Raw genomic sequence first — 24,134 nt, forward strand, 5'->3', positions numbered from 1 at the left:
AATAGAAGACACTGCTGTTAGCTTTGAGGCGGCTAGGCGCAAACCTTTTGCAAGGATACACAGATATTACCTGAATAGGAAAAGGAACTCTAAGAGACTCCCCTTACAGAAACTGACTGGTGTTCATCTGCAAAAGAAAACAAAAACACAAAAAAAACCCAAAGGAATCGCCCTGGCTGGTTGGCTAAGCCATAGAGCATCAGCCCAGCGTATGGAAGTCCTGGGTTCGATTCCCGGTCAGGGCACACAGGAGAAGCGCCCATCTGCTTCTCCACTCTTCCCTCTCTCCTTTCCCTATATCTCTCTCTTCCCCTCCCGCAGCCAAGGCTCCATTGGAGCAAAGTTGGCCCGGGCGCTGAGGACGGCTCCATGGCCTCTGCCTCAGGCGCTAGAATGGCTCCGGCCACAAGGGAGTAACACCCCAGATGGGCAGAGCATCGCCCCCTGGTGGGCATGCCAGGTGAATCCTGGTTGGGCACATGCGGGAGTCTGTCTACTGCGCCACTGCTTCTCACTTCGGAAAAATACAAAATAAGCAAAAACAAAAGACAAAGGAAACAGAACCCCCTGGCAGATGTTCCCTCATGCTTTAAGATCCTTAGACCTCGACCCTCACCCTGACCTGGATTACAGATTAGAACATCTCTCTATAATTGAAGTTCCCGCTTAGTACACAGAACCACAAACCCAGGGGTTCTGGGGAAGGGAGGATCATTCGAAAATTGTTTTAAAACCTTGTCACTTCCTCTTTTAAAGTCTGAGTCTCTATGAGTTATTCTGTTGTGTTTGGCTTTTAAGCTACGTTCTGCCTTCCATTGACCCTATCTCTTTCTAATTTATTAGCTAGTGAATAAAGGAGACAATTACTTATATCTTATTTCTAATTGCATAGTTTATTTTAAGACATTGCTTACACTAACACTAACTGATGCCTACGTATAGCTGAGTTAATAAACTCATGGAATTATTTCCAGGTACCTGTGGACGCTACAGCTAGTGGGTGAGGGTTGCTGAACACCAAAGTGCACTTCCCTGAATCTTTCCAATTTAAATATGGTTCTGGGGTCAATACCAATTAAGGCACACTGGCCCGTGGGTGTGCTGACACGTCTGTGTTTAATGGTGCGCTTGGGTGAGAAGAACCTGCTGATAGTTCCAAGAAAACTGCCCCGAGGTTCCTGCGCCCCAGGAATCAGGGTCCGTCCTGTTGCCAAGGGGAACCAGAGAGGGAACGGAGAATCGCAGGGTGAGAACCTCACAAAGCCAATGGCCAGCCGCAGCCCTCCGAGTCCAAACTGTCTCCAGGCGCCTGTCAGCCCACCCGGAGACCTGCAGGACCGCGGGCGAGAGAACAGGACGTGTGAACGCACGACACTCCTCCCTCACCTTCATGTCCCCCTGTCCGGGAAACTGGAGGCAGACAGACCAAAGCGCTGGGGAGAGAGCTACAATCTCATCAGCCTCAAACTGCGCGTCTCTCCCCCAGGAGCGAGCCTCCTCCCCGCCGCAGTTTACATAACGCAGTTACCCACACTTCCAGTTCTCCATGAAAGCCCCACGACCTCTGACCCCATCCACGCCCACCTGTCCTCCGGGGCTGCAGCCGCAATGACCCCTTTCTCCGGTGTAGCAAGCTTCACTCCCAGGACCCAGCACACAGGCCTTAAGCGCCTGACGCTCCTAAGGGTGTTTAACACCTGGAGGCAGCCGCGGGCGTCGCCAGGGGGCTCTCCGCTCACTGCACCCGGGGCTGCGTTCCCAGCCCAGAACAACTAGGACGGATGGCGGTAAGGGCAGCCGGGATGGGGCGGGGGGAGGGGAGGGGCTGCCCACGTGGTCCTGCGCTGTCCTGGGGGTGAAGCCGGAGGGGCGCCCCGCCCTGGCGGAGGACTGAAGACAGTGACATCCCACGGCCTCCTTCCTCCCCCGACCTTTCACCTTTCGGGAGCCACGCCCAGAGGCCGGTGCTGTGACCTCCCTAAGCCAAGATGAATCCCCCCCGGGCCTGCTGGGCGTGTCCAGGAGGCACAGCGGGACCCCGTTTCCATGGCAGCGGTACTGGTGAAGCACACCCATCATCTAAAATGCGCTACAGGCGCTACAGAGAGAGAGAACAGGAAAGCATGGTGTCTTTCTGAAGAGACAGAAACGCCCTTCACGCTGGGAAAGGAGAACCTGTTTCATGCAGTCATGGGCTAGAGGCCGGGCCGTGGGGCCGTGGGGCCGTGGGGCCCCGCTGTGGGGGCCCCTCTGGGTGCCAGCCACGCCCCTCCAGGCTTCCACGCTGTGTCTGCACCACACACCCGTGGGGCAAAAGGAGGTCCACAGTGAGTATGCAAACCGAGAGGTTATTCTTGGGTTATTATGGCTTATTAATTATTGTATTATGTACCAGATGGGTAAGTGTCAACCCAGGTCTGCCTGCCCTGCACAGCCCTGTTCTGGAGGTTGGAGGGGTGGGACTCCATCATATGACTTTGGTGAGGGACCCAATTCAGCCTGTAACGGGCACCTGGTCCAAAGTTAGGGGTTTCAGCAGACGCCTCCGAGCCGGGAAACAGCCACCCCCAGGGGCCCCCAGCCGGCATCCATGGTCTGAGACCCAGCAGAGCTGCGGCTCCCGCTCCCATCTCCACGGTCTCCCCAGACCTTCCCCCACTCACCCCCGGGACCCGCAGCACAGGCACCGGGTCCCGCCCGGCCTCAGGGACAGCATGTGCCCGGCGGGTCCCCGGGGACCACGGCACCATCGGCCTTTGTCATCAGAACTTCCGAGGAGAGCGATGCGGAGCCGTCTGGGCAGGACCAAGGGCTGACATGAAGTGCATTCCAAGGGTTAGTTGAAGCTAATTGAGTTTAATCACATAATGATTTTATAATTGTCACCACGCTCCTGTTTCTATATGGGCAGACCCAGGCTCGAAAGAAAGGGACTGTCTTGGGCTGGGGGGGGGGGGGCAGCAGGGAGCCAGGCAGCAGGTCCCACAGGTGGGCTGGAAAGCAGACTTCTTATTCTGCATGTGTAGACTCTGGAACTTTCCATGCAGGTCCTGGGACCAGCCCTGGGCTCAGCTCAGCCACCAGGGAGGGTTACATGCCGATTCCCCGGCCTCCTCGCCTGCCTCCTCTGGGGAGATCAAACTCAGGGTACCCGAGGAAAGAAGGAGCTGAATGTGGGGGAGGTGCGATCCCAATGGCCCCCGAAGCTGTTGTGACATCTGCTCCTCTCAACACAAACCCTGGATCGTACTCTCCCAACAGACACAGAAGCCGGCCCTCGCCCTGTGGCCCCGCCCTCCAGAAAGAGAGCCACTCATGTGGGGCGTGTCACCAGAAGGTCCCAGCAAAGCCAGCCTCCCCCGTCACAAGCCCTCATCCATTCCACGGCTTCGCAGCAGTTTTTAAAGTGCTTGGCTCTGAGCACCTGATTACACATTAGTGAAGGTTAAGGTGCTGGTCCCTGGGACCTCCTGACAGAATCACTGCTCGTCTGTGTCCCCCAGGGACCCTCCTGCTGCCATGTTTGTGTAATGTCCACCTCCGCCTGTGTCCCTGTCTGATCCGGAGCTGGGGACCCAGGCAAACAAGCTCTCGTGGCCAATCCCACAGCCTCGGCCGGTGGGAACGTGGTCAGAATCTGGTCTGTGGTGCTGGTTCGGCAAGTTCCGCTTTCCCACGAAGAGCTCCCGGATAGGGAGACACGGAGGCCCGGGCTGAAGGCCACCTTTCTTGTAGGTTAGCGTTATTGATCACCCACAGCTCGAGCCCTGACAGGTAATCAATGGGCCCTCTGACCCAGATGTGTGACTTGGCCTGTGGGGGCTTTAAAAACAAGAAGCGAACATGGCAACTCTGGTTCACGCTGTGCGTACGCCAGAATTACATTTTTTTCCCCAGAGCTGCCGTGCCGCTTCCCCTCAAATTACAATGGCCATCTGAGGCCCGCGCAGACACGGGGCACTGTTCCTTCGTCCTGCCGGAGCTCCGCAACCTCCCAGAAGCCATTAAGGACGAGTGACAGGCCCAACGTTGGGGAGGAAGATCTTTGTATGCCCCCAAAGTGGCAGGACTCAATTCTGTCACGCTTTAGGAGGGCCGCCTAACCTCCTCAGCATGGGGTGCCGGAAACGATGGCTCTGAGCTGGCGACAGGGCAGGAAGGGGGCGGAACGCCGGCCACGGGAAGAGGACAGACTGTAGACGCTGACAACACTGTGACCTCCAGAAATGGACAGGTGACAGCTAGTGATGACGACACTGACCTCCGGGCTACAGGTCTGGTGAGCTAGGGTGCGGGGTCAGGGCACAGACAGTGTCAGACTCCCAAAGACGAACAGAAGACAAGCCCCTCTGAAATTGTGTCTGCTCCTATCTCCTGACGCTACTCGAGGCCCTGGCTAGAACATCAGTCCCATCCGCGGTGCACCCACACCTCCCTGGGTGTGTCTGCGACACGTTCTGTGAGGGTGGCCACGTATATTGCTATCTCTTCAAGGCCGCGGTCCACTGAGCTGGAAGGTAGGAATCATAACCAGTCAGACTTCCATCCCAGCCCCAGAGAAAACCCAGCCCCTAAACGACTCTCAACAAAGCCCACTGCATGAGCGAATGAATCTACGTCAGTGTCCAGGTGAATGAGGGAATGAGTGGACGGACAGATGAAATGCAGCATCCAAACAAACACAGACAAGACTGTCCAGGTACTAATGTCCCAAAGGACGAGAACCCCAAAGAGGAGGGGCCCCTCCCATCCCCTTCCTAGAAATTTGCAGGGGAAGATGGTGTCAGCGTCATAAAGAGAATGCAGACTTTGGCACCCAGAGTTGGGTCTGAATCTTGGCCCCACGCACAGGGTGAGTTCAGGCGAGCTCTTTAGACTCTCCACCCCGTGGTGTTATCACCTGAGAAATGGGGAGAGCAGAAGGCCAGCCCTGAAGTTGTCCTGAGAACTAGAGACACAGGATGCCCAGTGCCTGGCACGTGGTTGGCACTCAGTGGGCACAGTTATTGCTAATATTAACCAGGCCCCACCATGGAGTGGCACGATCTGCTATGGTCATGCTGGGAAAGGTGAACCTCACAATGTGTGCCAAGGTCACTCTAACAGGTCAGACCACCCACAAATGTTAAACCACAACTTCCCTCTTCTCAGTCTTGAAAAGGATGATGAACTCTGACCGGTCAGTGGGCCAGCTGTGAAAATTCCCCCTGAGGAGTGTGAGCTGACAAACCAGGGCAGATGAAGGCACTCCGTTGGCGCTGGTTTAGTTACGGACAATACTGAGCTGATGTATCAGTCAGGACACGCAAGGTTATGCTGCAGTAACAAATAGGTCCAAACTCTCTGTGGGCAAAATGTGGTGTCACGGGTCCCTCAGGTCAGCTAGGGAGCTCTACCTGGAGATCCAGGCTGGCTGAAAGGGGCCATCACAAAGGGTGCTGACCACCCGTGCCAGAGAGGAAGAGGTTTGGAGGGTCTCATGTTTGCAGTGGAGTGTCCGATCTGTGGGTGATGTGGTTTGTGCAGAACCACTGATGTGTACAGGTCACTAACTACCATCTAGTCATGAGGGGGCCAGGTGGTACACTCCCGGATTGTGCCTAGGGTGGGAAGAAAGGGCAACGTCGGGTGAATCACACTATCAGGCAGTGCAGACTCCAAAAGGAGACATCTGGGAGCCCCATCCAAACCAGCCCCGGACAGTGGAGCTGTGAGGACAACCAGAAGTCAAAGGCACCCAGTCCCTCGCGAGACCTAGCAGCACGGAGTGGCAGGGGGACCACTGCAGAATCAAGTACCATCTGCGTTCAGCAAAGGAAGGGGCGCTCAGATATCTCCTTGCTGGGTGGTGTGAAATTCCCTGAGCATGCGCGCTGTGGAACTCCCTGAGCATGCGCGCTGTGGAACTCCCTGAGCATGCGCGCTGTGGAACTCCCTGAGCATGCGCGCTGTGGAACTCCCTGAGCATGCGCGCTGTGGAACTCCCTGAGCATGCGCGCTGTGGAACTCCCTGAGCATGCGCGCTGTGGAATTCCCTGAGCATGCGCACCCCACCCCACCCCACCCGCCTCGTGCTGGAACAGGAGGGCGCGGCTCCAGGAATCTGGGTTCTCGCACAGCACAGGGCTGACAGCCGGCTTCTTTCCCTAATTTGGAAGTGAGTTTAGACAGGCACAGTGCAGCGGGAATTCCTCTGGGGCGTTCCCCTGCCGGGCTGGCTGGCTGGCTCTGCCGTCACCCCCAGGCTCCTCCTGGCTGACAGGGGCCCCGGGGAAGGACCTTGTTTTCCAGGTCAAGATCATTAGGGAGTGTAATTAGCAAGTTGGTTTCGGAATCGGCCTGTGGCCCGTCCTTGGAGGCCTACATAACCCGGACTGGGGGCTCCCGTTCCTCACCAGCTGGAAAGTTCAGTGCCCCCCAGGATGTCATTGGGCTCTTGGGGCTCGCACGCACAGGGGCCCTCGATGCTGCTTCCTCTCCGCCCCCGGCCTTCACCCCACCTGCCCAGCAGGCGCAGGAGGGAGGTGCCCAGGTGGGGACCACCAGCTGTGAGCGTTACAGCCAGAGGTGTGGTTTTTCCTAGAACACGGGGTGGGAGTGAGAGCGGCCCAGAGAAACGGGCTGGGGGCCATCACGAGGGGCCTGGGTGTCACAGAAGAAAGCCATTGGTGGGAAGGCAGGGGACGGCTTTCAGCCAGGAGTGCACGTGGGCAGTGTGGCGCCTCGGACGCACCCTGGGGCCGCTGTGTCTCTAGACACGAGTGAGGGGACAAAGAGAAATGGAGAAAGTCTGTGGGAGTTGTGGAGAGGGCCTGGTGTCTTCCCTGGGGGCCGGAAGAGAGAGAGGGGCGGGGACCACCTTCTGCAACGAGCAGAGAGAGTCGAGGCAGCAGGGAACACGGAGAGGCAGGGGTGCAGAGGGTGATGGGAAGCCATGGAGGCAGAGGACGGGGAAGCCAGGCTACGTCTGGGGAGAGCAAGTCATCAGGGGTGGGGGGCAGCAAATAGAATGTTCTTGGGGAGAAGGGGTGGCCAGGGCCCTGGAGCCTGGGGTTGGAGGCTGGGTGCTGGCTCCATAGGGACGGGTGGTCCCTGAAGATTCCTAAGCCAACACCCGGCAGGACCGGGTGACGTGTGCTGGCAGCTGGTCTGTCCACAGGAGGATACACCCCATGGAAGCACCTGGTATGCTAACTCCCTTGAACACACAGAGGACGACATTTACAGAAGTAATGTGATTTTAAAATACATGCCAATTCCTTGAAGCTGCTCCCTTCAGAAGGTGGAAGCTAATTCCCCTCTCCTGAACTAAGGTGCAGGCAGACCATGAGAAATGGAATTGGGGAAAAAGAAGTAGCACTGGACATCCCAGGCCGGGTCTCAGAAGGCACTGTGACCTCCGCCTTGGACCATCTGCTCTGGGGGAAGCCAGCTGCTGAGTCACGAGGATGCTCAGGTTGCCTCATGTGATGAGAAGCAAAAGCCTCCCGCTGACCGCCATGTGTGTGCGCCACCTTGGAAGTGGGTCCCCTGCCCCCCAGCCAAGCTTTCAGATCACTGTGACCCCGTCTGACATCTTGGCTGCCACCTCACCAGACACCCTGAGCCAGAAGCACCCAGGTAAGATGCTCCCAGACCCCTGACAGGCAGAAGGTGTGGGAGACAGTCCGTGTGTCAGCCCCTACGCTGTGGGGCAGTCTGCCTCACGAATACATAACTGACGCGCTGGATGCTCAGGAGAGAGCGGGAAGACAAGCGATAAGTACACGGAGGAAGGAGACTGTCCGACAGCCCTTGACAGGGCCCCTCCTGGAGGCTCTTCTCAAACAACGGCTTCTCTACGTGATGATTCACCTAAAGGGGTTTCCAAACTCGGCACCTCCATCCCAGCAATGGCCACTCTGATCCGTGTTTTCTAAAATGCTTGTAATTATCCGTGAGCATCTGCGGAGCCTGCAGCAGGTGTGGCCTCGTGCAGCAGTCCAGTGAGCAAGGTCCAGTCCTTTGCAGCTGCACCCTGTAGCACCTGGACCTCGGGGACAGCTTGCACGCACAGATGCACAAGGGACACGTGCACATGGGCACACGGGCACACATGCACAGGCACACGGGCGCACATGCACAAGGGCACATGGGCGCACATGCACACAAGCACACATGCACACAAGCACCCATGCACAAGGGCACATGGGCACACATGCACACGGGCATGCATGCACATGCACACGGGTGCACATGCACACAGGCACACATGCATACGGGCACACATGCACATGCACACGGGTGCACATGCACACGGGCACACATGCACATGCACACAGGCGCACATGCACACGGGCGCACGTGCACACATGCACACGGGCGGGCACACATGCACACAGGCACCCATGCACAAGGGCACATGGGCACACATGCACACGGGCACACATGCACCCATGCATGCGACTGCCCCATCAGAAGTCCCAGAAGTGCACCAAATCGACTGACCCAGAGCGCAGAGCAGAAAGCCCAGCAGGACATGGGCAGGAGCAAGCAGGGGTGTCGACAGCGTCCTCTGTGAAGGACAGTTGAGCCAGGGGCAGTCTCCTGCCAGAGGTCACAAAGCAGGTGTGTCCGCCCGTGCCCAGTGCCAGACACAGCCACACCCTGGCTCCCCCATTGGGCACAAAGAGTCCGATTTGCCATTTTCACACCTTACTGTGTGAGTGAATCACTACACGGTACCCTGGAGACCACTACCAGCCACGTAAAACTGGATACCGACTGGGTTTGAATTCCAAACTAAATTGCTAAACGTTTCCCAGGATGGAAGTCATACTTCTCACTAAATCTCTGACAACAAAAATATAGAAAGAAAAATAATCCATTTGCATGCTCTCCTTGACCCCCGGTCAAGGGGCTGATGGAACCGAGACCCACTCGAAAAGAAAACAATTCCAGCTGCAGGTCTGCCCCAGATGTGCTCCCTCCCCACACGCAGTCTCTTCGGGAGAAGGAAAGGTTCAAACACAGTACCAAAAAAGGCCATTTTATTCCTTTCTTACGACCGACACCCCCAGCTCCCCGTTTTGGACGGTGGAGAGCATCCATGACAACCGCCCCCCATGATGTTAACACAGGCCCTCTCCTGACTGCACTTTTATTCGGGCGCCTGCTCTCCGTTGCTCCCCGCACAGTGCACGAGTCCGTCAGGGCGTTCCTGCTGCAATCCCAGTCAGCGGCTGCCCTCTGGCCAGAGCCCCCTGGCTGCACCCCACTTCTCAGACATCTCACTGAGCTCAGCCTCAGCTCACAGCAGCCTGGGGACTCGGGCGGGACCGCAGCAGCAGCGAGCAGCGGGCGACCCAAGGGCGCGCACCCCGGAGGGGCTTCAGGGAAGTGCAACAGCGCCATCTCGTGGCCGCGCGGCGGCAGCACCATGCGCGCGCCGGGACCTCTTCCATCCCAGGGAAAAACGGGGTTCCGTCCAATCCACGGTCACTGCGCAGCGACACAGCCCCCCGAGCTTCCCAGCGAACAAGAGTGGGGACCGCTGCCACATCGCTAAGAAAAATAAAGGCCAATACGAGTACAGAGTTTTAACCTATTTGGCTCGAGTGTTGATGAGGGCCCTAACGGGGACCCTGGAATGGGGTCCCGGGGTTTCCAGGGTGCACAGCTGGGCTGAGGCCGGCCAGAGCTAGAGCCTGCCACCCCGGGTGCCTGTCAGCGGCAGGCCAGCCAGCAGAGCTGTAAAGGAAACGGCCTCCATTAACAAGAGAAAAAGACGATTCTTTCAGGAAGAGACCCCAGCAGGGCGCAGGGTGTCAGACCTGGACACATTCTGACAACACGTATCACCCAGAGGGTCTGTGAAGATGAGGATGCCTGGGCCTCCCCAGGGTCCCCAGTTCCCAGGTCTGGGGTGGGTCCTGAGAACCTGTATTTCTGTCACTGTGTCTTGGGGTCGCTGATGTCGCTGAGCTGGGACTCCACTCAGAGCAGAGGTCCTGTGGTCTGTATCTGGCCCTCCAGATGGGCCAGCAGAGTTCTGGAGGTCAAGGTGGCGTCTCCGAGGAAAAGCCATGGAGGGGCAGGGGACAGAGGGGCTGGGAGACACAGGAGTGAGCACCAGGCTCGCCCACATGCTCCCTGAGTGGGAACCCACCCGCAGACAAGGTCACACCCCCTCCCCGGCCTGCGACACGGCAGGGACACTTGGTCCCAGCTGCAGCATCGGGCGGTCAGTGAAGCCAGGTGCCCACCACCCACATCACCTAGGGGCAGCTTTAGGCTATCTCCCCATCAGGAGTACCGTGGGTTTTCCACGACCCTCCCAGAGACACGTGTTGGGGGAGGTGATACGCGCTGGAGATCTATTGACACAAATGAGAAGCTTCCACACTGGTACCACAACCACAGTGACCCCAAAGCAGGGTCGTTCCCCCTCACCCTGTCCTGACCATGTGAGCCCCAGCCAACGCCTGGACCAGTCAGACGGCTCCTCGCAGCAGCAAGGGTGGAAACGGAGAACATTACCCCGAGTGAAATACGCCAGACGCGGACGGACAAATACTGCACGATTCTGCTTAGCTGAGGAATCTATAAGAGACTCACAGAAGCAGCGGGTAGAGTGGTGGCTGCCCAGGCCAGGGGAGGGAGAACGGGAGCTGTTTAATTGGTATAAAGTCTCAGGGATGCACAGGGCATGAGCTCTAGGGGTCTAATGTGCAGCACAGTGCCCACCATTGACAACACAGTCATGGCCATGCATTTAAGTCTATGAAAAGGATGGATCTGATGTGTCCTCGCAGGAACAAAAAGGAACGCAGGAAACTTTTGCAGGTGATGGGCACATCTATTACCTTAATCCTGTGGCGACGGGTTCATGAAAGTGTGCCCGTGCCTGGACCAAATATACCCAACACCCTGCACACATTAAATACAGCCTGCTTGCCTGACCTGTGGTGGCGCAGTGGGTAAAGTGTCGACCTGGAACACTGAGGTCGCCGGTTCGAAACCCTGGGCTTGCCTGGTCAAGGCACATATGGGAGTTGATGCTTCCAGCTCCTCCCCTACTTCTCTCTCTTCTCTCTTCTCTCTCTCTCTCTCTCTCTCCCTCTCCTCTCTAAAATGAAAAAATAAATAAATTAAATAAAAATAAAATAAATAAATACAGCCTGTTTACATACAGCAACAAAACCTCGACAAGGCTGTCCTTAAAAGAGACCTGAAAGGAACGGTGCCCCAGTTTCTACGCGTCCACTGCTGCCCGGGTGGACGGACCACACACCACACAGGGGTCAGAGGAAACCAGGACAGTGCCCCGGTCAGTGGCACACTCGTGGCATGTGGCTGCAGTCTACTGATGTGCTTCAGCCCCTCACAGACTGGCCAAGGCCCTCACCCTGGGAGAGACGGGGCGGCCAGCCTCGAGCCTCCTGCCCGAGCAGCAGGGAAGACACGGGGCGCGTTCTAGCGGGTTGGCAGCCTCGTGTCTGTGTGTCTCACTGATAAGCCTATTACGGGGTTGACGAAGAAACTGGGGAAATTTGGAATCTGTCTGAGACAGATACTGAGAAAGACATCTGAGCTCCTCTTAAGAAGAGGTGTCCACGGTGTTATCTGTCTTGTCACATCACTGAAATGGCTGGACGGGGTGGCCAGCTGGTGGCACATTGAAAGTGATCAACACGCGCACAGAGACAGGCATGGGTCGTGGACGCTGTTGTGAGTTTTTCACTTGCAAAGTGCAGTTTCCAGCTGTGATCATGACCCCCACCTGGCCGGCCTCCTCGGTGTTTGCAGGGAGAAATGTGACATCCGCTGCTGGGTGCACCCGCGGAGAGCTGCAGTCCGGGGACCAGCCGGCCTTGGTTTGTGCAAGCCTGCCATCGTGTGGCCGCCTCCGTCATTTACTTCGGAAAACGGCCCGGGAGCGAGGGGGCCCAAGCTCCTCCACAAGTCTCTTCTAAGATTGCCGCTTTCTCTGCCTCCAGCCAGAATGGGGGCTCTGGCGACAGTTTAAGAGGAAAATCTAGCTCTGATGCAGCCGTCTGGGTCTGAGTCCTCCCCAGGGCACCTCTGTGCCTGGGCTCAGACCTCATCTCTGGGCACACAGCGATCCCTCCTCTAAAGGAAGGACTCTCTGGCCAGTCAGGACAGCTGAAGGGTCCAGGAAGCCCCGAAGCACTGGCCTGGTCTCCACCGGGTCACCTTGCAGGTCCTGCCTTAGTTTCCGAGCTGGACACACCCCTGGGAGGGCCCAGCGTCCTGTGCGTGGGGACCTGGCCAGCACAGAACACGTGCTTAGTCCGCAGCCGTTCCTCTGAGAGATGCTGAGAGCTGAGCTCTAGCCACAAGCAAGCGAGGCTGAGACAGACCGAACTTGCAGACGCCCAGGACTTGAGCGCTGAAGGCCCCTGCCAGTCTGGGGCAAGGCGTCTCGACCTTGGCGTGACGCTGCAGGCTGGGTAACTCTCGGGACTGAGCCCACGAGGTGAACTCCCTCAGGGCCATGGACCCTGAAGCTCCCTGCCAACCTGAGCCCGGGGCCGAGGACAGGCTGCAGCAGCCCCCAGGATCATACACCTCTCCCAGCACCTGGGCTTGGGACCCGGGGACAGCTTCTTCTCAGTCAGGACTCCTGTGTGGACTCTTCTATAGTCTCTCCAGAGTCAAATGACTGCCTTCCCCCCATATAACTCCCTGCAGATGGAAGAACAGGACGTGAGTTTATAAAACACAATCATAAGGAAAAAGACACGCTGGACCTCATCAAAACTGAACATGCTGCATTTCCGATGACACCTCCAGGAAAGGGAAAAGACAGCCCACTGAATGGAAGAAAACAGCTGCGTTGACATGTGATCAGAGAGCCCTGTGCGCAGAAAACATAAAGATCCCTTATGATCCAATAATAAAAAGACACTCCCATTGAGAAATGGGCAAAGGATGTGACTAGGTATTTGCCCAAAGACATACAGAGGGCCCACAGCAGATGAAAGATGCCCACATCTTAGCCATCAGGGACACGCACGTCGAAGCCACGAGACAGTAGGTGACAGTCACTGGGCTGGTGGCTTCAACAGAAACAGCAGGCAGCAACGGGCATGGGCTGGGATGGGGAGAAACGCAAACCCTCGCGCACTGCCACATAAAATGGTGCCATCACGTTGAAACAACTTAGCAGTTTCTCGACGTGTTAAACATAGAAGTCACTGTGTGGCCCAGAAATTCCACCTTGCAGCATCACAGATAACAGCCAAAAACTGCAATCAATCCAGAAGCCCCTTGACTGGTCAACAGATGGACAGAATGTGGTCCACCCATATAATGGAATATTACTGGGCCGTCAAAAAGGAAGGAAGACCTGATACAGGCTACATAGGGATGAACCTTAAAAGCATTATGCTAAGTGAGAAAACCCAGATGCAAGAGGCCACATGACCCTGTGTGTAGGATGTGCCTTGGTCAGAGAAGGCTACAGAGAGCACAGATCCGGGGTTGCCTCGGGCTGGGGCCTGGGTGGGGAGGGAGGGAGGCTCACGGGGGCAGGCCTTCTTCTTCGAGGTGCTGACAGTGGTGGCTGCACAGCTCTGCGAAAACACTCAAAACCATGACATAGACTTAAAAGTTAATTTTATGAAGCGATAGAGCTGTTACAAATTATAGGCAGGAACACAGAGGAACTGGTAACAAATTAACACAGGTGATTTAGTGAAACACCATGCCTGCACATGCACACACACAAGCTTTACCACCAGCCCCTGCTCACGCAGCCCCAGACCCGACAGGACCGTGCCGCGCCGGGGAGAGGAGGCTGCAGGCTCAGAGAGTTTCCCTGACTCTGGGCGGTGTGCACACGTGGAGGCCGATGAGCTCCATCAGGACACTGTTTCTCTCCCTTGGAAAACTCTTTTATTGAGCAGGAACATCAGCAAAGCCCTGAGACACAGCCATCAGCTCAGTTTCACGTAAACACAAAGCACTGACAACTCACGGGGAACAGTCCGATGTCTGCAGGATACATCCGTGTCACGTGCTGAAGGTTGTGTTGATGTCACACATACACAGCGGGCGCTCTCGGTGGAGATGGGTCCCCTGCTGTGGTCTGTGCCTGCTTCCAAAGAGCTCACGTGCACGGGGGCACTCTGTGACGATTCCACGTAGAACGCCAACTGCGTTTCCAGTCAGCTGGACTCTGCCCTCATTTTAATGAGTGTGAGAGACAACTCCAGGGGCACAGTCCAGGAGACACCCTTACGGAGAAAATCGTTTCCTTAAGTCCAATAACAATGTCCTTCTATCTGTACATCCCCGGGCCCAGCATAGGACCTGGCCCTGAGCAACCACACTGAATGTTTGTTGTGCAAACATGGACAAATGGATGGATGGATGGATGGATGGATGGATGGATGGATGGACAGATGAATGACAGATGGATGTGTGGGTGGGTGGATGGATGGATGATGGACAGATGGGTGAATGGATGGATGGATGGGTAGAGGGGTGGAAATGGGTGGATGGATAGGTGAATGAGTGGGTGGAGGGATGAATGGATGATGGATGGATAGATGATGAGTGGATGGATGGATGGACAGGGGAAGGATGGATGGGTGGACAGACACAGGGATGAGTGAGTGAGTGACAGGGCCTGGGGAGCACAGACTTGGCTTCGCTCTGCACCCCCCGTGGTGACAGAGCGCACGCCCGGGCGGCCGTGTGGGGATCTGAGGGGTGGGGAGCCCAGTGTCTCCCTGGCTGAGGCTGCTCCCTGGACCGTCACCTCGCACAACATGAGCTGCTCTGCTCAAGGCCCTTCAAACCCACGTCCCCGGGGGCACAGAATGGGCCTCGGGAGTCAGAAACCGGGCTGGCACGAGGCTCTGCTGGGCCCCCAGGCCTGTCCCGCGTCCCCGGTGTCCCCAGTGTCCCCGGCGTCCCCGCTGCCGTGTCGCCCGCTGCACACGCTTGGTCCTCCCTCGCCTCTTCCAGCCGTTCACTGCTGGTCCTCTCCTGAAATCACAACAGAGGCTGCAGAGGATGCCAGACGGCGCTGACACCCGGGCCGGCCTGGCACAGCCCGGCCCCACCGTAAGCCCACGCTCGCAGCAGAGGGGCCGCCGGCCACCGCGTGCCGCATCTCCGCCGGAGGGAACTAAGGGAGGTGCAGCCGGGGCCTCCCGGAGAGCACGGCAAGGGGTGCCACGGGGAGACCTGAGGCTTGTGGGCGTGGACGTGCTCACTGCCCAGACACAGGCCCACGGGCCTCCTCCCATGGGACAGCTGCTCCCTGCTTCCCCTCCCAGCCTTCACGGTTTAAAGCCACGTCAGGGTCAGCAAAGAGGTCAAGGGCAATGCTGTCTGTTCTGTGGCCCAGTGGTGTCGTAGGCGAGTCCACTGTCCACTGCGAGCCAAGGACAGTGCAAGGCCCCTGCTGGGGAGTTGCTAGAACTAACATCCGCGCCCCAGACAGCTGTGCTCAAGGGAGCTAACATTTTTAGCTTTAATGTTCAACCTTGTATCACAGAACAGCCCACTTCCCAAAAGAAGCATATTCTCCATGACGTGCGGTGGGAAGTTGTGGAATTAAAACCATCGTTGACTGAAAGGATTCAAGAGCAAAGGGCCCCCCACGCCAGAGGGTGGATGTTATCACCATGGCCTCGTGCTGGCACGTGTCTGCTCTCTGGCTTGCCTTTGGGAAGACACTTGTGGAATCTTAAAAAATCCTGAACAGCAACAGGCCACTAAGCAGCATGCAGGCACCACCTGGCCCGTCACTGTGGTGGTCCAACGACCAAGGCCATGTCTCACCGCCTCTGCCCAGACTGGAGGGCAGGGGAGGAGAGAAGGACCCATCGGCATGGGCTTTTGTCCGGCTTGAAAGACACTGGTCTGTGGTGGCATCTGAAATTCGGATTTCCCTAACAACATCAGATCAGTGCTGACACACACACACACACACACACACACACACACACACACACACACGCATCTGAAATTCGGATTTCCCTAACAACATCAGATCAGTGCTGACACACACACACACACACACACACACACACACACACACACACCCCCCGTCCTTGGCCGTGTTGGAGCCTGGCTGGTCAGGGAAGGGGCCACGTGACGCTCACCCACAGACCCCGTCCTCACTCCGCCCGCCGCCACGGAGGAGCCCAGAGCCGCGCCGCTTCCCGGAGAAGCACAGCACGCTGACTGGACATCCGTCCCCGCTGCCTGTGGCTTTCTCCACGACCGCGCTGTCCACAGAGCTCCGCCCACCATCCCGAGATCCGCCCACCACTGCGCACAGCCTCCTTGGGGTTTCCCGGGAGGGGCGCCCTCCCACGCGAGAGAGCAGGATGAGCTAACAGCGGTGGCTCCCGAGGACGTGGACAACTGGAAGACGAAGGACGCACGGGGACCCTCCCAGGAGCGCTGATCACCTGACCACCACGACCCACTTCCATCCTGTTGACCTTCACGTTGTCACCTCTACAGCATGCTCCAGAGGACAGGGACCTGAAGCGATGGTTCCAATCGGGCATTTCTGAGAGGAAATTTTTATCTTCTCTTCCGATTATTAGGGCATTAAATGGACTCTGGCTTCCAGCCCGGCCCCGGCCCTCCTCCACGTGGCCGACAGGAGTGCCTGCTCACAGGGAGCCCATCATCCTGCATGGTGACGCGGCCTCCTCTTCTACCCAAGCAGTCCCCACAGGGTGGAGTGACCTTCCTGTCCCCACAGGGTGGGGTGACCTTCCTGTCCCACAGGGTGGGGTGACCTTCCTGTCCCACAGCGCCCCCTGCATGGTGACGCGGCCTCCTCTCCTCCTACCCAAGCAGTCCCCACAGGGTGGGGTGACCTTCCTGTCCCCACAGGGTGGGGTGACCTTCCTGTCCCACAGGGTGGGGTGACCTTCCTGTCCCACAGCGCCCCCTGCATGGTGACGCGGCCTCCTCTCCTCCTTACCCAAGCAGTCCCCACACAGGGTGGAGTGACCTTCCTGTCCCACGGGGTGGAGTGACCTTCCTGTCCCCACAGGGTGGGGTGACCTTCCTGTCCCACAGGGTGGGGTGACCTTCCTGTCCCCACAGGGTGGAGTGACCTTCCTGTCCCACAGGGTGGGGTGACCTTCCTGTCCCACAGCGCCCCCTGCATGGTGACGCGGCCTCCTCTCCTCCTACCCAAGCAGTCCCCACACAGGGTGGAGTGACCTTCCTGTCCCACAGGGTGGAGTGACCTTCCTGTCCCCACAGGGTGGAGTGACCTTCCTGTCCCCACAGGGTGGGGTGACCTTCCTGTCCCCACAGGGTGGAGTGACCTTCCTGTCCCCACAGGGTGGGGTGACCTTCCTGTCCCACAGGGTGGAGTGACCTTCCTGTCCCCACAGGGTGGGGTGACCTTCCTGTCCCCACAGGGTGGGGTGACCTTCCTGTCCCACAGGGTGGAGTGACCTTCCTGTCCCCACAGGGTGGAGTGACCTTCCTGTCCCCACAGGGTGGGGTGACCTTCCTGTCCCACAGGGTGGGGTGACCTTCTTGTCCCACAGCGCCCCCTGCATGGTGACGTGGCCTCCTCTCCTCCTACCCAAGCAGTCCCCACACAGGGTGGAGTGACCTTCCTGTCCCACAGGGTGGAGTGACCTTCCTGTCCCCACAGGGTGGAGTGACCTTCCTGTCCCACAGGGTGGGGTGACCTTCCTGTCCCCACAGGGTGGGGTGACCTTCCTGTCCCACAGGGTGGGGTGACCTTCCTGTCCCACAGCGCCCCCTGCATGGTGACGCGGCCTCCTCTCCTCCTACCCAAGCAGTCCCCACACAGGGTGGAGTGACCTTCCTGTCCCACGGGGTGGAGTGACCTTCCTGTCCCCACGGGGTGGGGTGACCTTCCTGTCCCCACGGGGTGGGGTGACCTTCCTGTCCCACGGGGTGGGGTGACCTTCCTGTCCCCACAGGGTGGGGTGACCTCCCTGTCCCACAGGGTGGGGTGACCTTCCTGTCCCCACAGGGTGGAGTGACCTTCCTGTCCCACAGGGTGGAGTGACCTTCCTGTCCCACAGGGTGGGGTGACCTTCCTGTCCCCACAGGGTGGAGTGACCTTCCTGTCCCACAGGGTGGAGTGACCTTCCTGTCCCCACAGGGTGGAGTGACCTTCCTGTCCCCACAGGGTGGGGTGACCTTCCTGTCCCACAGCGCCCCCTGCATGGTGACGCGGCCTCCTCTCCTCCTACCCAAGCAGTCCCCACACAGGGTGGAGTGACCTTCCTGTCCCACAGGGTGGAGTGACCTTCCTGTCCCCACAGGGTGGGGTGACCTTCCTGTCCCACAGGGTGGGGTGACCTTCCTGTCCCCACAGGGTGGGGTGACCTTCCTGTCCCCACAGGGTGGAGTGACCTTCCTGTCCCACAGGGTGGGGTGACCTTCCTGTCCCACAGCGCCCCCTGCATGGTGACGCGGCCTCCCTCTCCTCCTACCCAAGCAGGTCCCACAGGGTGGGGTGACGTTCCTGTCCCACAGCGCCCCTCCCGACACCCCGGAATCCCGGTGTGGAGGCTTGTGAGGAGGGAGGTCAGACCCTGAAAAAAGTATATCATTTTCCAGGTGAGTCGGAAAGACAAATGAAACCCATTTTTCAATGAAAGGAGACATGTGTTACTTAGCTGTTTCCTATAGGAGTGCATGTTAAAGTTTGTTCCTGGACCTTATAAGTCAGCAAAATCCCGTGGGGCAAAGTGTAATGGTGAGTGTTTAAAAATACCAGCACACTTCTGTTCTCCCTTGGAAATTGTATGTAATACGGTACAAGTTGCCTAAGCACCTCTCTTCACAAAAATTTAAGTTTGAGGCCCGGCCGGTTGGCTCAGTGGTAGAGCGTTGGCCTGGCGTGCAGGAGACCCGGTTCGATTCACGGCCAGGGCACACAGGAGAAGCGCCCATCTGCTTCTCCACCCCTCCCCCTCTCCTTCCTCTCTGTCTCTCTCTTCCCCTCCCGCAGCCAAGGCTCCACTGGAGCAAAGATGGCCCGGGCGCTGAGGATGGCTCCATGGCCTCTGCCTCAGGTGCTAGAATGGCTCTGGTTATGACAGAGCAACGCTCCAAATGGGCAGAGCATTGCCCCCTGGTGGGCATGCCGGGTGGATCCCGGTCGGGCGCATGCGGGAGTCTGTCTGACTGCCTCCCTGTTTCCAGCTTTGGAAAAAAAAAAAAAAAAAAAAAAAAAATATATCAGCCTTCTCCACCACCGTACCCATCACCTCGGACAAAGCCCAGTGTCAGGGACGCCCCATTAATGGGGACCCGTTAAATACGCAAACATACAACTAAATCAGTGAATGAATGAATGAGCGAGTGATGGAGTGAATAAAATAGATACTCCATTATCAGTGTTTCTACCTTTTCCTGACGTATTCAATTTTTTTATGTGTTCTGGACTAAAGCATACCAGTAGGTATTCAAGGCTGAGGTGTACTTTATTCCTGACCACTGAAAGCTCAATACATGTCTTGTTGTTGTTTTCACGAAGGCACGAATTTGAACTCACAAGTGTAAGAATCTGAGAAGCAACCACACACACAGGTCAGTGGTAAACACCCACAAGTTACCATTAAGGATGCAGTAGACTACAGTGGCCATTAGAGGGAGGCACAGAACCTTCCAAAGAGCAGCATTTGACAGAAAAAACCCATCCAGTATAGGGGTCCTATCCTTGGCAATTCCCAGCCTAGCTCACTGCCATACAATTGCTATTGCTACTACCCTATATGATGTCCTATCTCAACCACCCTAATGTCTGACTCACCAGAACACCTGAAACAAGATTAGAGAAAATGATCCCACCCCCGCTCAGATATTTCATGTCTCTTTATATACACTCCCTCTAGCTTTAAAAATGTAACGTACCCTGGCCAGTTGGCTCACTGGTAGAACATCAGCCTGGCGTGTGGAAGTCCCAGGTTCGATTCCTGGTCAGGGCACACAGGAGAAGCACCCATCTGCTTCTCCACCCTTCCCCTTCTCTTTCCTCTCTGTCTCTCTCTTCCTCTCCCGCAGCCGAGGCTCCATTGGAGCAGAGTTGGCCCGGGCGCTGAGGATGGCTCTGTGGCCTCTGCCCCAGGTGCTAGAATGGCTCTGGTTGCAATGAAGCAACACGCCAAATGGACAGAACATCACCCCCTGGTGGGCATGCCGGGTGGATCCTGGTTGGGCGCATGCGGGAGTCTGTCTCTCTGCCTCCCCTCCTCTCACTGAAAAAAAAAAAAATAACCTAAATAGAAAATATTTTCCCTACGACAATTGAATCTGTTTAAAAATTCATATGGAAAGAAAGGAAAATGATCATGCAGAGACTGAAGAGTCATTCTTACGTGGTGTGCCATGACTTTCCGCCTCCAGCCACACTGTTGTAAAGGACCAAGAGTGACGTGCGCCACCTCACCTCCCACAGCGAGGATGCGCCGCACGTGTGTGCGTGCTAGCTGGGGAGACACGGCAGACAGAACTGTGGTCCTGCTGGTCACGTTTCAAAGGCACCATCGGTAATCTAGGGCCATGAGAATGCCTCTCACGAAGCCCTGCTCTCAAAAGATCAGAATAACCCTGTCAATACGCCTGGGGTCCGTCACGAGCCACAGATGTTATCAGAGGAAGAAGTGTGAAGACTGAAAGACCTCGTCCACAAGTGACGCTGCGTCGCAAGCAGATTCGGGAATGTCTGCGAGGAACGCCGTCTCCCTCTGGAATGCGGTGCAACGCGGCCAAGCCCAGCTCCACAGATAAGGCGCTTGGCCCCTCAGCGGTGGGGGCGGGGGGTTCTCGTATTTCGACGGGCCTGTGAGATTGTGAGGAAACCTTCAAAATGACACGCAGAAATGCGGGGATGAGAGAGAGAGCCGGAAGGCTCCTCTAAGGATGGCCGACCCTGATGAAGAACCAACACTGAGCTCTGCGCCCTCGCAGGGCGGGCAGGGAGGAGAGGGCCCCGGACCCTGCATCGTGGGTTGACTTGGCCCGGGGGGGCGTCAGAGGGCTGATCTTGCTGATCCCTGAGCGGACGAGAGACAATCCACGGAGCGCCCGGCTGCGCCGTGAGCGCCTCTGCAGGCCGCGCTCACCGGCGGCAAGGGACCTGAAATGCCAGCGCTGACTGGCAGAGCCGTCGCAGGAGGCCGCCTGGCGGACTGCCGTGCCCATGGCTGGCCCCAGGGGACAAGAGGTGGGGGTGACCTGGGAACCAGGGCTGAGTTACATGGTGGGGGGGGGTGGCGAAGAGACGGTGACTTGATTTTTTTTTTAATTATAGTTTTCATAAGCTAAATCATATCCTCATAATGACGACCCTTCTTCCTTCAGGGGACGCGTGCATGCTTCTGGAATGTTCTCCGTCACAGTCCCCTGATTGGCTGATTTCAAGGGAGCCCTAGCGCATGTCCATGTGCGCGGCAGAGACAGCTCCAGGTTCTGACTTGGGCTGGGCCTCCCCGCCAGACGCCCCGAGTCTCGGCTCTGGAAATAGCCCCGTGCAGCTCTCCTGGGAGAGGCCACCTTTCCGATTATGCGAAGCCCCCGTCCCCGCACTCCTCCGGCCTGTGTGGTTCCTACGTTACTGCCACGTTCTGATACACGAGCCCTCCGTTCCCCGTTTCCGGCCGGGGCGCTGTGACCTCTGGGACACAGAGCCTGTGGGCTGGGCTGGGGGCTCCTCAGTGACACTCACCCAGAACCCCGAGAGGCGGCCGGCTAGGTGCAGGGGTGGGGGTGGAGTCAGGATGCTGGCTCCCTCCGCTCCTGTCAGTGCCACAGGGCAAGTCCCTTAGCTGCCTCATTAGGACCACAGTCACAGCCCTGTGGAGCCTCCTTCCCAGGGGCCCGTTACCCCATTAACATCTGTACAGACCCTTGACGCCTCCCAGGGGAAAGTCACCACTATTATCATCAATCAATCCCAAGGCGGTCTCCCTGTCACTGTCTCAGGTAAATCAGCAGGGACTCAGCCAGGCACCGTGGCCGGCCAGGGCTTGCTAATGAGCCACCCAAAGCCTCCAAAGTGGCACCTGACGCTGACAGGGCAGCGGGTGCTGGCACTTGGCCAGTGGTCTTAATTAAACCTCAGGACCCCCCCCGCACCGCCCAGCACCCGCACACCTGCAGTGGAGGGCCCCACACCCCGGGCTCCGCCCGGCCCCACGGTCAGGTCTGAGCCGGCGATGGCCCACCGTGCACCACGCTTCCCTGTCTCCGGGTGTCCACGCTGCTCTCTGCAGGGTCTCTGCTGCCCCGCACTGCCCTCGGGTCATTTAGTCTTCCCATCCCCGTCTCCCCTGGGGACCCACCACGCAAATACCCCCCACCAGCACCCCGCCGGTGAGGCTCATGGCGCTGTCCGTAACACCCCACACCAGAGGCGGCGTGTGTCTGACAGGCTGCGCAAGCAGACAAGCACAAGGACGTCCCTACGTGACATCACACACCGCTGCCCCTGGGAAGGACCCGGTGCCCACGTGCAAGACATCACTGCTGGGACGCGGCCACGTTCTCCTCCTCTCCCCACGGACAAGGGGACAGGAGGCCAGCTCTTCCCAGACAGCCCTGAGCGTCTTCTGAAATGTCTCCGACTGATCTGTGAGGCAAGGAAACTCATCTCACCTGCAACAGCGATCCACATGCAAACTTAGCAGAGAGCCCCTGCTTACGGGGGCTTCTGGTTTGGCTAAGCTGGGGGGGCTCCCCCAGGGCATGTGGCACAGTGTGGCCCCCTCAGGAAGGGCAGGTGGGGCAGGTGGCGCAGTGTGGCCCCCTCAGGAAGGGCAGGTGGGGCATGTGGCGCAGTGTGGGTCCCTCAGGAAGGGCAGGTGGGGCATGTGGCGCAGTGTGGCCCCCTCAGGAAGGGCAGGTGGCACAGAGTAGCTCCCTCAGGAAGGGCAGGTGGGGCAGGTGGCACAGAGTAGCTCCCTCAGGAAGGGCAGGTGGGGCAGGTGGCACAGAGTAGCTCCCTCAGGAAGGGCAGGTGGGGCATGTGGCGCAGTGTGGCCCCCTCAGGAAGGGTAGGTGGGGCATGTGGCACAGTGTGGCCCCCTCAGGAAAGGCAGGTGGGGCAGGTGGCGCAGTGTGGGTCCCTCAGGAAGGGCAGGTGGGGCATGTGGGGCATGTGGCACAGTGTGGCCCCCTCAGGAAGGGCAGGTGGGCGCAGGGCAGGGTGCCACGGCCCAGCACCCCTGCCGCCAAAGCCAGCCCAACAGCTACCCGGCCCACTCAACCCGCGTCCACTCATCTGTCCTCCACAACTGACGCGGGAGACTGTGATGACCAAGAGCCTCTGTCATGCGAACTCACGGTCTGGGAGTCCCAGTGGCTGCAGCTGGACTTGAAGCCAAATGCTGGCCCGCTGGCCCCAGGCGCCGGGGGGCTCCACCTCCCACAGGCGCTCCCGCTCCTCCGGGCGGGCCGACAGGAACTTCCTGCAGACTGAGGGAAGAGGCGGCTGAGGCTGCCCACCCCGTGCCCGGGCCAGCCCGGTGGCCGCTCCCGGCACGCCCCCCACCCAGCCCCGCCCCTGCCTCGGCTCCGACCCTGCTGCATGCAGCCACTGGCGTCTCCTCCTCCGTTCCGAGTCCCTCGCCTGTCCCATCGCCACCAGCTCGGGCAGCCGTGATGCAGGACCATGTTGGACAGGGGGCTCAGACAGGATGCCGGCTGGCTCACAGCTCTGGGCCGGGATGCCCCACAGCGAGGGTCGGCAGGCCCGCTCTCTCCGCGGCTTGCTGACAGCCACTGTGTCTCCGTGGCCTCGTGGGGCCTTTCCTCTGAGCCCACCCGTGTCCTTCTCGGTCGGAAGCACCTCTTCTCACCATCCTCCTACATCAGGGCCCTTCCCCTGACTCATTTTACCTTAACGCCCTCTTTAAAGACCCCATCTCCACAAGCAGCCACACTGGGGTTCACAGGGGTTATGGCTTCAACCTCACAACTGGGGCATCCAATCCACCCCAGAACATCCCACAGAACCTTCCGGCTCATCTTGTCCTGCCTGATTCTGGGTCCCTTCCCGGCTGTGGGTGTCACACCCACAGGGGAACACTGTCACACGGCAGTGTCCCAGATGCGGTTGCAGGGGAGGCCATCTGGCCTCCCGGCCTCCTCGGGCCGGG

At 58.2% G+C, this 24,134-nt stretch overlaps 1 protein-coding gene across 7 annotated transcripts in view; it reads right to left on the reverse strand.

The window, feature by feature from the left end:
- Positions 1-13,620: 13,620 nt before the first annotated feature.
- The window catches only part of LOC136384860 (protein FAM169B-like), a 46,216-nt gene continuing 35,702 nt past the window's right edge, over positions 13,621-24,134 (reverse strand). Inside the window, exons 7-9 of one of the 7 annotated variants that reach the window (XR_010747664.1) lie at positions 23,320-23,451; positions 16,056-16,509; positions 15,547-15,928 (exon numbers count right to left, since the gene is read on the reverse strand). Coding sequence is in view for 5 of the 7 variants with exons in the window: in XM_066355504.1 (XP_066211601.1) it covers positions 19,957-20,234; positions 23,320-23,451 (410 nt within the window). In the remaining 2 variants the exon portion in view is untranslated. Of the gene's footprint in view, positions 14,241-14,439; positions 14,998-15,546; positions 15,929-16,055; positions 16,510-19,455; positions 20,235-21,248; positions 22,607-23,319; positions 23,452-24,134 lie in introns of those variants that run through there. The other 6 variants (XR_010747663.1, XM_066355503.1, XM_066355506.1 and 3 more) reach the window with 6 other exon arrangements.

Source organism: Saccopteryx leptura, chromosome 13 (assembly GCF_036850995.1).
Source record: "Saccopteryx leptura isolate mSacLep1 chromosome 13, mSacLep1_pri_phased_curated, whole genome shotgun sequence".
Classification (NCBI taxonomy): domain Eukaryota; kingdom Metazoa; phylum Chordata; class Mammalia; order Chiroptera; family Emballonuridae; genus Saccopteryx; species Saccopteryx leptura.